Source organism: Aythya ferina (genome assembly GCF_964211825.1).
Source record: "Aythya ferina genome assembly, chromosome: 14".
Taxonomy (NCBI): Eukaryota; Metazoa; Chordata; class Aves; order Anseriformes; family Anatidae; genus Aythya; species Aythya ferina.
Window position 1 is genome coordinate 8,757,074 of NC_140312.1, and position 14,638 is coordinate 8,771,711.

General features: G+C 50.3%; 1 protein-coding gene across 18 annotated transcripts in view; it reads right to left on the reverse strand.

Annotated features, from left to right (window-relative positions):
* LOC311444706 (serine protease inhibitor Kazal-type 5-like) overlaps nt 1-14,638 on the reverse strand; it is an 82,535-nt gene that overhangs the window by 30,292 nt on the left and 37,605 nt on the right. For 9 of the 18 annotated variants that reach the window (XR_014698005.1, XR_014698006.1, XM_084536064.1 and 6 more), the window contains exons 1-2: nt 12,388-12,549; nt 10,183-10,319 (exon numbers count right to left, since the gene is read on the reverse strand). The exons of 1 other annotated variant lie outside the window; for it this stretch is intronic. Coding sequence is in view for 11 of the 17 variants with exons in the window: in XM_084536064.1 (XP_084392190.1) it covers nt 10,183-10,235 (53 nt within the window). In the remaining 6 variants the exon portion in view is untranslated. Of the gene's footprint in view, nt 1-10,182; nt 10,320-12,387; nt 12,597-14,638 lie in introns of those variants that run through there. 8 more of the 18 variants (XM_084536072.1, XM_084536069.1, XM_084536071.1 and 5 more) reach the window with 6 other exon arrangements.

Genomic DNA, 14,638 nt, shown 5'->3' on the forward strand with positions numbered 1-14,638 from the left:
GACTTTTACTTCTAATCCAATCTTGAGATCCCTCCTCTAAAGGCTTCTTAGGAAACTAAGGTACCATAGAGTAAAGGAGAAGCTTCTGTGAGTTAAGAAGTGGTTAAAAAAGAAAGCAGTAATGACAGGACAGCTGTCCCAGTGGAGGTGGGACCCAACAGGAACCTCCGCAGCTCAAGTTATTATAAATGACTCGGAAAAGGGGATTAGCAAGGGGACTATTGGAATGATTCAGAAAAGTTCAAAGCTCCAAATCACCCAAGAGAAAAGCATAAGTCACTCATGACACAGTGGCTGGACAAGAAAATGGCAGACGAATTTCAGTATTGAAAGATGTAGAAGGGGAAATTAGCTAGCTATACTCTAGCTGCCTATTAGAGCTCCCTCAGGGGTTTATCATGGAGATATTGTAGGTAAGGCCACAAGTAGACATCAGGCCAGAGTTCAGCAACCAGAAAGATCTAGCACCTGATTGGAACCATTAAGAGGGAGAAAAGAAAAATTATTACTATGATAATTCTGCAGCTTCCTACAGCAGGGCTGTAGGAAGCCACAGAAAGCCCCTGCCCTGGCCACCTAGAGGAACAGAGGTAGGAAGGGCTTTTGTCCAGAGAAGGATTAAACTTACCAGAACACCTATAGTGGAAGGCAGGCTACAAAGAGAATAGGAGTATGACAGTCTAAAATAAGGAATGCCCAGAGAAAATGAACAGGAGATGTCTAAGATTACTCACAGCACTCAAAACAAATGATAGCAAATGAAATTATCGTATAGTAGGTTTAAACAAACAAAAGGAAGTTTTTTCCCCCTTCCCATACAATCTAATTGCGTTGTGGAACTCATTGCCTCAGGATGTTGTGGATGCCAAACACATCAAGGGAGTCAAAAGTCAATTAAACTCATGGACTGGTCCATCAGTGGCTATTAAACATGATGATGATGGAGATGCAGCCTCTGGCTGGTGAGTCCCCAAGCCACAGGAAGCTTTATCACAGGAAGAATTGCTTTGTGCTCGCCCTGTTTATTCCCCTCAATATCCACAACCAGCCATGGTCAGACCAGCACTCAGGTTTGGGGTTTGCTCCCCCCAGCTGCTGAAGCGTCGGAGTTGATGTGGACATTCCCAGGTTTCAGCACATGCCAGCTGCAGCCTGGAGGTTGGGATGCCTCCTTAGTCCCCGTCCTGAAGTGACACTGAACCTTCTGAAAACAGAATGGACTGCCAACATCTTGGGCTAAAATTTTGGGCTTAAACCTCAGGAGATCCCGCACACATGAAGTCCAAAATCACACCCAGATGTCAGCCCTTTGTTTGAATGTCACGATTTATATTCTGAGTGACACTTCCTCTTCTGTCTCCCTAACAATGACAAAACAAAGAGGTATAAACAAATCCTGGCTCCAGATGTTCTGCCCTCATTAGCGACCAGCTTGGCTAATGCTATTTCATCAGCCCTTTGTTTCAGGGTGGCAAGCCAACATCAGCAAGTCGAGGACACTTTGATGGGGCTCCCCCCCCTTCCTCCTTGGGATGTGACAAATTCCCAGGACACTCCTGCCCAACACTCAGTGCAATAACAAGCACAGGGCTGAATGACTGCCCTCGACAATGTTTGGTACGTGGAAAAACTTGTGCTCGCTAATTACCATGATTGCTCCATAAAAATCCCCCTCGGGCGGCCGCGTGTGATGCAGGTGAGTGCAGCACCACAGCCCTGCCCCTTGGCAGCCCGCAGCCCAGGAGGAGACAGACATCCCCGCTCTTTGAAGAGCCTCCCCCAGCCAGCACTGGAGGTGTCCCACCCACTGGATCTATTCCTAGACATATCCGTTTCTATTTCTTTTCCCCACTGTTACACCAGTGCAAAGAGACAAGGTTGAGGATCAGCGAGACCAAACACGTACACAGGCTACAAAGCAAAGGTTTTCCTCCTCCTTTGAAGCCTGCTCTCCATTATGTGAGGAGAGATGCAGCAGATTTACTTCCCTGGGTTGAGCAGTCCTAAGCCTCTTTACTAAGCCTGCCAGCAAAAGCCTCAAAGCAGATGCCAAACCCTGCAATCTTTTTATGCATGGTAGAAATAATCTCTTCGCCTGGTGTCTGGGAGAACTGAACCCAGCATCCAAGCAAAATACTGCTGGACTGGGAGCCAGAGCAGAGCCTACAGCTGGGGCCCAGCACCTTCTCTCTGCCACCTGCCAACGTCATACACTCTGCTTTTACCTGAGCTCCAACCACCAAGGTTGGAAAGAGATATGAGGATCCAACCCTAAAGCCCATCAGATCTGCCCTAGATGGTCTCTGCTGGCAAACTTGTGCCTTGTCCTCCACCCAAGGGAGCTCTCAATATCCCCTCCTGCTGCAATTCCACTTGCACCTGTTTTACAGGTTGAAGGGGGGAGCCCAAAGACACCCTTCAAGAGTACAACAGCTCCTGAAGCAACCCCTGCTTCCTGACTCCGAGCTACCGAGGGCCTTCTTGCTGGCTGGCTGCCCTGAGCTGACAAGGTTGAACCTCATGAGTCACCATCATTGCCAAATCCCCAGAACTATGGCAACTGCAGACATTTTCAACCAGAACAAGCCGCAAGGGCAGAGGGAAGCTAGTTGTAAAAGGAATAAATCAAAGGGAAATATTTGGCACTTCACTTTCGACAGGGAAGGACTCATCAACTTTTACTGTGGAGGAATAAAGACCGAGACGAAAGATCCACTTTCACTTCACTCCCAGGATGCCCAAGGACTTTCGCATCCCTGTACTGAGAACAGCTGCTCTAAGTCTCTGCATCTCATAATGATAGATTCCTTGCTTAAAAATAAATCAGTGCAGCCTGGGATGCATGCCAACACTTTCCCCCCAGTTTTCCCACGTCCTACATTTTAAAAGCAGCTGATGAGATCCATCCTTGCTTATTCCTCATCCTTCCTTTAATAACTCCGTGTGTTCTCATTAAAACCAGTGTGCTGCCCTCCTCACCTTTAAAGTTTCCCAGAGCTGCAGCCTCTTGCCTTGGCTACTCTTGCTTCATTCTGCAAGATACTACTCAACTTCAGCTATACTGGTGGCCTTGGAAGCTCCTTTTGGTAATTTCTCCCATAAGCACCACTCTTGAACTCTTCGTGCCCTAGATCTAAAAACACTTCTGCTGCACTTCTCTATCTCCAAAAATACAGGCAAATTAATAGTTCAGGGCCAGTTGAAACCAAAACACGGTTACTCTTTTCGTATTGCTCTTGACCTTCAGGTTGATATTATTCCCTAAAATTTAGAAAAGACACCCAAAGTTTGCAAACAAGGCGCTCAAACACACCATGTTGTGCAACACACAGGCTATCAAACCTGGGATCTCATTACACCCTCTGCCTCCCACTCTGGGTTGTGTTCCCTTGTTACATCTTGTTTCAAATTAGACTGAAAGCTCTTCATGCCAGCGGCGGTGGCTCCCTGTGGCATCACTGCAGCAAACAGGATTAATAAGCAAGACTAAACACAGCTCTCAAAAGCATCAAAAAACAAAGAGGAAACTGAAGAGATGTGGGAAAGTGAGTGCCCCTGATCTGAATAAAGAACAGCTCTCCAGATGCTAGAATAACTCCAGGACATCTGTGAACTTGACTTCTCTGTGAGTTTCATTTTTCACTTCTAGCCTCGGCATTTACCAGATTAAGTGAACCTAAGTGAAAAGATGCTTTGCATGGTCATATTCTTGTGCTGTCTTTCATCAGCATAGCTCCAAGATTTAACTAGACCATTCAAATCAGGTCATTTGCATTGTAAATGACAGGGCATACTTAGCAAGCAGAGGATATAAGCAATGGAGTGACAAGAAAATAAGCAACCTGTCCCTTTTCAGCAGACAACTGTCCTAGCTTAAGAGCTATGGTTTTGCAGTGCCTTACTGCACTGAATTCTGCTTTAGGACCTAACTGGAATTAAGCTATCCCTCCCGCAATAATGGCTGTCTGGGCAGGTGCTCTCTCATCAGCTTTCCACCTCTGACTTAAATCTCACCCAGAGCCCCAGGTGCTGCCCTTCCATTAGGGCACACCTGCCATTTAGGGAACAGTTTGGCCAACACCTCCTAGGGGCTTTACACCAACGGAGTAGTTTTTCCTATAGCCTGGAGAGGCTGTCACAAGTAGCGTCCTCTATCAGAGGAACTATGAAGAAAGGCAAGATTTGCCATCAGCCACAGAATGAGTCAATGGTTAGGGTAAGACACAATCTTCCCTGGAGCTGAGCCTGGGGTTCATTCTACTCTCCCTCATCAGTTCCCCAGCCCCACACACTTCTGCTGCTGAGGTCTATGACACCAGCACTGAGGTCTGGGAGAGTTTGCTTTGCACAGCTATTTCACCCTGATGCAGTAGAGATGGGTTTGTCCCTTTTCACTAGACATGATTTCTGTAACAATGAGCTTTCAGTGATGGGAATTACCAGCCCAGAAATTATAATGCTAATATTTCAGGTGCATAACAGCAGATCAGCCATCACTGCTTCCCAGGAGCAGATCTACCTCTCCCAGGCCTAGCATCACTGCTGGATTTTGCTTCTGCAGAACTTACTGGCACCAGAAATCAAGTCCCAGAAGCAATTCTGGCGACTTTCTTTAAGTAGGCATAGAGGAATTGCCCAACAGCACTGTTAGTTTCAGAGCAGCACTGACAGCATTGCTCTTGCTGGCACCACTGACCTCCAGCAAAGATGGGTCTCTGGGTGGCAGGAGCGTAACATGCCCACACAGGTGAGTGCACATCCACAGAAGACAACAGCATTAAAACAGAGTTGTCATTCCATAGGCAATTTCAAACAAGATGAGCTTTACTCTTTTAATCACCCTCCATCCAACTGGTGCTCAGGTCAACACTTGCAGGCAAAACTGCCGTTCCCTGCTGTTACCTCTGCTTGCAGCAGTAGCTACAGAGACCCACAAATGAGAGCACCGTATCTGTGAGCCATTTAGCTTGGTACTACAGCTTTGCTGCTGGGCAGAAGGTTTACACTGGCTGTGTGGAATAGATTTGTCCAGGAACAAAACCATTTTCTGTAGAAAGGAAGAAAGAAGTTAGTTATCTCCTGCCTCCATGAGCTTTAGAGTAAAGGCACTCATGGCAACTGCAAACAAGTGCTTAGCAGCACTGCAGTGATGTGGTTTAAGCAAAAAAAAAAAAAAAAAAGTTTTTGAGCATGGAGCTAAGCAGGCCCCAGGCAGTAATGGGTACATGATGAATAACAAATCCATCCAAAGCATCAAGCATGAGTCAACCCAGATGAAGAGTTCCTCTGTTCCCCTCCCTCCCAACCCCACCCCCCTCAGCACTTTGGCTGTTCCTTGGGAAACCCATATGCATTATGAGGGTGTCCATAAAACAAACAACATTTGGCTGGTTTTTTGAAGAAACCTTGGAGAGCCCAAAACTGGCTGTGTGGGCTGAGTCCTCAACAGGGTACAGTAACCGAAGCAAAAAAGAAGCCTCCTCCGGGGCTGCTACAGCCTTTGGGATGAGGGAAGCGGAGCAGAAATCTTTGTAGAAAAGCTATTTACATCTGTTTGACCCTTGTAAAACAGGTCTCCAGGCTCTCCCCCATTTAGAGGCATTTGGAGGACGGTCTGCAACAGCAGCTGGATCCTTCCTGGGGGGAAGGAGCAGTGCAGAGCTGGCACAGGAGCCATGGAGCAGCGGGTGCAGTCGGAGGAGCAGTCCCACCTGCTCTGCGAGGCTGAGGCCAGAGGGGCTGGCAGCAGGCTCCCTGCGAGGCCCATGGCACCAGCTGCAGTGCCACCTCTTGGCTCGGGTTTGCAGGAGAGGCCAAAGAAAGTGAAAGACACCGGCACCCTCCTCCTGGCTCCACCTGGCCACCCCCTTCCCGGACTGGCTGCTTATCTTCTCCCACGCATGGCCCTTTGATCTGTGTGCCAAGCCCCGGCCTGCTCCAGGAAGGCTGGGCAGCCCACGGACTGATGGTGACTGCAGGGCAGCCGCTCAGCTCCACGCTGCCACACGGACAGGTGGCTCCGTGGTTGTTCTCCCCTTGGTTTGTCCCAAACATCCATCAGAGGCCCACAGTTTCACCCGTCCCAGCACTCGCCCTGTCCCACATGCCAGCTGCAGACCCAGGAAAGGAAGTCCCATGAGGTGCAGAGAACAAGCATCCCATGTGCTAAGCTCAAGAGAGACCAGGAGAAACCCCTCAGCCCTTGCTCAACCCACAGAGACACATACAAGGGCACAACCCACCCAGCAGCCAGGCACAGCTCTGAGCAGCTCCTGCTGCTGCCTTGAAGCCAGGCGCAGGCAGCCCCCTGCTCCATTGCTACCCAAATCCTCCCCCAGAGACTAGCACCATCCCCAATTCTCCCTACATCACAAGAGGGACAAAAGCACAAGGACCAGGCACCACAAACCATGTATAAATGAGGTGATGGAGGCCAGACTTGCCCTGTCCTACATTCAGCAATCTCCCAGCAGCTTTGTGCCATGGAAGCTAGTCAGCAGGGCCCACAAGCAGTAGCAGATAAATGCTGGCCCACCCCCACATTCTCCATCCTTCCAGAAGGAAAACCCTGAGTCTTTGGCCTCATTCAACACAGGTGCCAACAGCCAGCTCTGCTGCTGGCTTCTGTCACTGCTCCCCATCCTGCGGGATGGAGTCTCACCCTGTTCTCCCCAGTCCACTACAAAAGAAAAAAAAAAAATGCAGTTTGACCTCCTTCTTCCAGCGTGGATGCCCTGTTTGCATGATGATGCCACACCACATATAGAGGGCTCATGCCAAGGCTGGCACGCAGACCCCCGGAGCACACTGCCCCCATCCCAGATCCCCCTTGCTGGGAACGGGACATCCCACCGTGGCTGGGGCTCCTGGCTAGGCTCAGCCCCAGCAAGCACCAGGCAAACATCGCCACCGCCTCCTTCAGCCTGTTGAGCAACCAGCAGTGGGTGGACACACACCCAGGCTAAGCACAGCTCCAGCACCGCCGCCCCCACCCGACAGGGCTTACCCAGGTCTCCAAACACATTCTTGCTTTGGGTACACCAGTTCTCACGCTCCTCCCCGGGAGGGAGCCCACATTGCTCAACCCCTGCCCCACTCCAGTTCCAGTTTCCCCTGCCTTGAACCCGGAACTCAATTTCACTCGTCACAAAACGTGCTGGCCCTTCCTGCCCACGCAGCCCTGGCCCAAGGACTGGGGGGGACAGAGCAGTGTCAGCCCTGCAGCTGCCCCTCACTACAGGGCTGCAGCACCACAGCCCATCCCTGTGAGCCAGGGACAGGTTAACCTGGGACTTAATGAGAAGGGAAAGGTCTTGGTGTTGCAATTGCCATTCAGATCCCTCTAATCCTTGTGTTTGACTGCTTCTGAACACGGGAAGCACCTGACATCTGAACAACAGAAGTTTTAAGGCTCACAATGCCTTCTCAGCATAGCCTTTACCTCCACATGACACATTCAGCTGTTGCAATCTTGGTTAGCACTCACCTAACCTATTTCAGCTTCAAAGCACTTCGCAAACATTAACCAATTAATCCTCTCACCACCCTCAGAGGGAGGTGAGCATCTTTATTTTTATCCATTTCCCCATCAGTGAGAAGGAGAGAGTTCAGAGCCTCTCCCAAGGCCATCCCAGCTAACTCCCAGTGACTGCGGCTGGGCTCTCAGCCCCAGGCTCTGGCCCTCAGATGAACGCGTGCACCTGGCCTGGTGGAAACGCTACAGCAACAGTCATAAGTGGCTAAGCAGGGCTGTCACCGAGTGCCTTTGTTTTTCTCCATGCCCCATATGAGTTGGCTTCTTGAGCACCTTCTGTTCATCAACAACCTGGAAGGAAAATGATCCAAGACAAGTGGCACAGAGCTGGCCACCACTTCAGAGCACCTGAGACCAGCTGGCAAGCCAGGGGCACCCAGGCAATGAGCGTTCGTAACAAGCTGGTGAAAAGTTCTGCATTTTGCAATAAAAAGCATAGGCCAGTGGGGATGAATCCAGAGCGTGGGGACAAATTTTGCCATGACTGAAGCTGGGCAGATGGACAAAGCATGACATGAGCTGCTGGCAGTGCTCAGCATTTGCTAAGTATTGGGGCAGAACATCCCAGCTCTTTCTACGCTCAAAAACCGCATTTATTCCCTCCCAAATGATTTTCTCCAGCTCAGACAGTTTGGTTTAGGGAACCATACAAATCCTTGCAGTTATTGGTGAGGGCAGAGCGATGGAAGGGCAGCCAGCCTCCAACTGGAAGACTGCAGGAAATCAGGACATGTCACACCAGTGCGGTGTCAGCTCTCTTGGGGTAGGACACGTGTCACCAGGAGTGATGCTCCCCTTCAGAGCCATCCTCTGCATCAGTCAGGATGCAATCAAACACTGCCAGCAAGCAGCACCCACATCCGCCAGGTTCATCACACACTTCCAAGGTGTTAACAGCCGGAAAAAAAATTGTCACCTGAAGTATTTCAGTGTTGAAGCCTACATGAAAGCCCTGACATAGGCAGCATTCCCCCCTCCCCCTGCAGGTGGTGGGCAGAGATCCCATACAGGTGGATGCTCAGGAGGGGAGGAAACATCCAGGTCCCTAATGGCTGTGTGACAAGGGCTTGGGAGAGGGAAATCAGGGTGCATGCCTGCACAAGGAGGGGATGCCCACCAGAGCTCACTGTCAGAGAACACATTTATTTCAGGGGTGCAACACCCCTCTCCAAAGGACCTGCCTGAGCCGCAGCAGTGCTCCCACTCACCCATGTCAGAACTGGCAGGGCTGGGAGGTTGCTTTTCCCCTCTCCCTTTCACTTGAGCAGCAATCTCCATCCTCAGGGCTCCCTGCAGCACGCAGTGAAAGTTGCTCTGCTTTTGCAACACCACTGACCCGGAGCAGGACTCCGGCTCCTCCGCCACTCTGCCAGCGGTGAGAGCCCACAATTGCAGGGCTTACAAGGAAGCGTCAGTCTGTTTTTCTCATCGTTTCCAATGGCTGTGGCCTAGCGCTGACTGCTGGCAATTACCATTCATCCTAAGGTCCCAAATTACTCGCTAAACACTGAAGATGTAGGAATCCCAAAGCCTTTAGGATGGAAAGGGGGCAGCCTTTAAACAATGCACAGCAACACCAGATCAATATCTGAAATTACTTCAGCATCTCAGTGAAGCAGCAGGAGAATTTCAGGCAGAAGAAACAATTCTCTAACTGCAGTTCTTAGAGGCAGTGGGGGTAGAAACCTTCCTTGTATCACAGATACAATACCATCCCAAGGGAATGCTTTACTTAGTGTCAAGAATCACTCTGAATGCCTGTTAAAACCAGCATACATAATGTGCTTTAAAGGCATTGCTAAGCACAGATCTACAGTCACAGCAACAGCTTTGCAGCCATATTCACCCACCTCCATGGGGTGTCACCTCTGCACCAGCCAGAGCTGTGGCTGCCCCCAGTCCTGCAGGAGCACCCCAGGGTGCAGACAGCCCGGGGCTGGCTCGCAGCAGACACTGCCACCTGCTGACACCCTGGCCCAGCCCAGCCCTCCCAGCAGGATGGGTGCAGTGTTTGCTGCCAGGCAGCCCAGGATTTGGAGTCGCTGCCATGCCCCTTGCACTGCATGCACCATCCAAGCCACTGCTGTCACGCATGTCTTGCAAACCCTGTTGCAACAGGCCCTAGGTAGCAACATCATCCAACCCACATCCCTCATTTCCTAGGAATCCTCTGTAGCTGACATCAGTGACAGAGACACAGCCCAAATTCAGCTGTTCCGACAAGGTGGGTAACCCACACACTTCCCCAGCCTCACCTTGGGCCAATATAATGATGCACAATGATACACAACTCCTGATCCCCTTTTCATACAGCAATAAAAGCCAGATCCCTGCACCTAACTGCTGCTTGGCAGGCTGACCTAGACTAGATAATCCCAACCTAGACACAGCCACAGGCCATTCTGTGTGCATCAAGCCTCTGTCCTCACTCAGATCTCAACAGTACTCCTCTGATCTCCTTGGCAAATGTTAGTCCATGTAACAAGTTCATCCAACAGTCAAAGCATCTGCATGGCCTCCACTTGCCAACACACCAGCAAAACTTTTTGCTGGAAGCTTTCCCATCCACACAAACCTCATGTGCTATTCAAACCCCCAAAGCAGCAGTACCTCTGCATAATATTCTTGGCAGCTTCTTGGGCCGTTACCTCTTTCCATGTGAGTGTACAGGACAGACACTGAGCTGTGGCCCACATGCCATCTGGCAAGGCCATCAGTGTAGCGTAGGATTTGATGCCATATCCTAAGACAATTCTTCAGGGAGGGAAGAAGACAGGTACCTGCACTGGGAAGCAGCAAGCAACAAATTGAGTGTGATTTCATCTTTTTCCCTGGATGTTTCCCAGCTGTTAACCTTTGCTGCTTATCTTTCTTGAAGATTTCCACCATCTATTCCCCCTTTTGAACCTCTCCCAATGTTCTGGGTGCATGGAGAGGACCCCAAGCTGCTTAAGAACACCAGGCAACAAGATAACCCCACTCTGTTCATGCACCATGATTAGATTGTACATTTGACATTTCAAATGCATAGCGTGCAAGAACCCAAGATGCCCTAGGTAACAGCTGCAGTACTTAGCTTAACCCTGCAGTGATGCAACACCCCCTCAAAGTCCCTACAAACTCCTCCAGGCAGCAGGACAGCATGGCCCAGACAAGAATCAAATCCCCAGACAAAGCCACCAGCAGCAGCCCAGGGCCCTCAGGGACCAGGAAGGCTCCTGACATTCACCACAAGAAGTTTCTTAATGTGGGTGGATTCTTAATCATGTTCCCAAACTTATTAACCTTCAACCTGCTCTTTCTCAGTTAAGTATGATCCTCCCAAAAAATACATTTCCTAAGCTCTTTTCAAGCCCAAGCTTGCTTTTTCACTAACTGGCCAACAAGATCCTTAGGTCACATCCTACCAACATTCTTGACCAACATCCATTAACATTTGCTTTAAGAAGTGAAAGAGGCCAAATGATTCATGAGGACAGATATTTAAGCTGGTTTACAGAAAAGTTAAAAAGGGAAAATCTTCAGAAATAATAGTGTTGGCACATTCTTTGTGTATGAACTACCATTATTACTGATTATTTACACTGCAGCAGTCACTACAAGCCCTAGTGCCATTGTGCCAGGTACTGGATAATATGCACATGTTGAAAGGCAATATTCTTTTCCAAAGAAACTATAAAGAGAGGAAAGACAAAAGACAAGAGAGCATCGTTCACATGTGGAAGCAAAACTAGAAATTAATTGACTAGCCAGAGTTATACAGCAAATGGCAGTACTCAGCTGTGCACACTAATTTGTGCTCAAAACGTGCTTATTAAATATATTAAAGCCCACGGGACACTGCCATCAGTCTGTATAAACAGCACAAGCCTATACTCCCCAATCCTCACTTAAAAGCATACCCCAAATCTTACTTCCTCCGCCCTGCCTCCCCCTTACAGAGGCTCTGCTCTAATTTTAGACCTAATTAAATTAAACCTCTGACTCACCTCAGATCTCTGATTTTAGGCTTACATGATCTTTACCACAAGGCCTCGCCGTGCTGTTATTTGGCAGCACTCCCCTAAACACTCCTGGCTGCTGCTTCTGCAGCCTGGGAACGATCACAGCAGCACCAGGGAGCATGCAGAGGGCCGGAACTAACAGGCAGGGAGCTCAGCAGAAGCAGCACCTCACGATGCGCCCGTGGTCTGCCTGCATGCGGCACAGCAGCACGGCGCTGCCCTGGCTGCGTGGGAGGGATGCCCACGGATTTCGTTAACATGCAGATCTCGCTCCAGAAATCAAGACAACAGCAGCCAGACCTCACCACTGTTACCCAACTGCCTCATAGACAGAGGCTGCAGCCACTCTCTGCACTTCTCTGAGGGGGACCAGAAGCCCAAACACCACGGAGATTTCACACAGCCCCTTTGTGAAAAGGGAACAGAGCGCACAGCCGAGGAAGCTCCCTCTCAAATTCTTATTCTCACAGCAAATGCTGCCCGCACAACCAGGAATAGCCAGCTGACTTCTAGAGAGGTCACTCTTCTCTCGTGCTGCGGGAGACATGAGTAAGCACAGATGCCAGTGCAGGTGTTAGCGCAGCAGGGCTCCTCCAAAACCTGGCACACACCAGAAACCTGCCTGTCCATGAGCAAGGCAGATGCAGACACACTGCTGGTGGAGGAGCTTTTTCCTCCAAGCCATCTGCAAGAGGTCCACCCAGAGAGAGCCACCTCTTCCAAAGTTACCTTACCTGCTCCCCAAAATGCTGGGGTTTGAAACAGGTCACAGCCATACACAAGCAGGGCCACCCAAAGAGCACAGGCAGTCCCCTACAACCCCAAATCTCATTATTACCTAGAATTTACCTTAATTTCAAACCTAGTATTTAGCCCACAGACTTCTCAAAGGCCAGCAGTCACTGAAGGAGCCACTTCTTCCTAATACAGCCCCCAAAACACTTCCCAACACGACCCCATCACTGCCTACCCCATTCAGAGAGCCCCCTGCTTAGGGGCACATGCATTTATAATGTCTGCAGGAGTCATGTCCCTTGGGCCAGCTGAGCTTGTTTCCCAGATTTCTTTTCTTTTTTTTTCTCTTTTTCCTGTTTCCCTCCTTCAGTCAGTGCTAAGTGGCACAGGAGAGCCAAATTCAATTAACAGGATTGAAAGCAATTAAGCCCCTATTGGAGTCAGGGTTGTGCTCTTTAGGCTTGGAAAGAAACTACATGTCACTGCAGCAAGATAAGCAGCAGGTGATGTCAGAGGCTTTTTATTTCCAATGAGAAAAATTGGTTGTCTTTATGCATTTAAAAAAAAAAAAAAAAAAAAAAAAAAAAAAAGCTGCCTAACGTCTATGGGAAAAAGCAGAGCATTTGGATGCGAAGCTAAATTCCCGATAGTTTGCCATGCCTGCAGGACCCACTGATGACAGCCTGGCCGGGTGTGTGGGGCTGTTTTGCAAGGAGGGAGCAGAACAAATCCTTCCTGCACCTTGGGGTGCAGGCAGGAAGGGGTCTCACCCCTCATGGCAGTGCCTCGCAGTAGTTATTTTAGTTATATCTGGCTTCCTGTGCTGTCCCTCAGCGGTTCTCCTAATTGAGGGCTTTTGACATTAACAGCACTTAGCAGCTGTTGTCCTTCTGGCCTGGGGGAAGGCACCACATCTTTTATTTAAACTTCCTCCCTACGGAGGGGAATTGTGACCTGCACCCTGATGAAGACACCCCTCTGGTGACAAGCCCTCCCTGCTCTGCCAGGGCTCCTGTTAGGCTCCCATCCCACCACCTGCCGAGCTGAGGGGTCCCTGCATCGCACCCAAGCAGGAGCCAGGGACCCCCGCCTGGATTTGTCCTCCCAGACCAGGCTCCACATGGCTTGGGAGGAGCTGGAGGTCCCCAGAACCAGTGCAGGACAGCAGGGAGAAGGCACTGATGCCCCAGGGGATGATGTGACACCACTTCCAGAGGGATGCTTGCATCAATGCAAGAAGAAACCCATGTGTGGGAATGAAGGGGACATCACGCCAGCCTGGGGACAAGGACAAGTCCTGGGCAGGAGCTCTGCTTCGGGTTATTTTGTGTTCACCACAAACTCTGCTTTGCTGTTATTGTGGGACTGGAGGTGGTGGGAGAGAAACCACAGATATCTGTGTATCTCCCAGAGGCTCCAGAGAGCAGGGCAGCGTGTCCCCCACGTGATGGCTTGTAGAGCATCTGCCCATGTCCATCTGGAGCTGCTGCAAGCCGAAGCTGCTTCTCCTCACATCTCTTGCAAACAATACATCTTCCATGTCTCGTCTTGATCTTTCCTGTGACTCTGCAGTGACACAGGCCAGCTCTTGCCTGCTGACACAGAGGGAAGGGACACAGCTGTGACATGGGGTGACACCGCCCCGTGGTGGTGGCTCACCACAGCTGACCTCGAGGTGCACACACTGCATTGCATGCGCCGAGGTGCCTCTGCAAGCCTGGGGCAGCAGGACACACGTGCTGCCTTACAGCCCATCCAACACTGTTCGTCGGGGCCAGGTTGGGAGCAATCCTGTGTGTAGGCTGGAAAAAGAGAGAGGGGTCGGATGCGGCAGCTCAGGCAGGCGGTGCACACACCAAGCAAACTGAGAAATAGGGTGGGAGGAAGGCCAGTGGACAACACTGAGCTTGGTGCCTGCACTTCCCAGACAGGGAGGGATCTGCACAGCAGAAAGCTGCCTGCGTCCTCACAAGAGGGCTAGGATTTAATTTTTGTCAAGGACTTGAATGTTTTGAAGTCCAGAGAGAGGCAAGAAGCAGCATGCTCCAACAGCGCCCCAGGAAAATTTCAACAGTCACCAGCCAAAAGCATTCAGAGATCACAAACCAGGCCCAGATGATCATGAATCACAGCTTAGAAGCCACAAATGATTCTTAAGCCCCTTCAGAATAATGGCATTTACCAACAGGCTCCTTTGAGGTGGTTCACATTTTCCAGCCTTCTTCTGAAGCTGAGAGGCACTGGGCTGAAGCAGGAGCAGAGCTGCTCTGCAGTGCTGGGCCTGGGCACTGGGCACTAAAGGGGCCATACGGCACGCTGTCTTCTGAAGGACCCAGAGGCCTCCTCCTGGATTTTACCTCTCCAG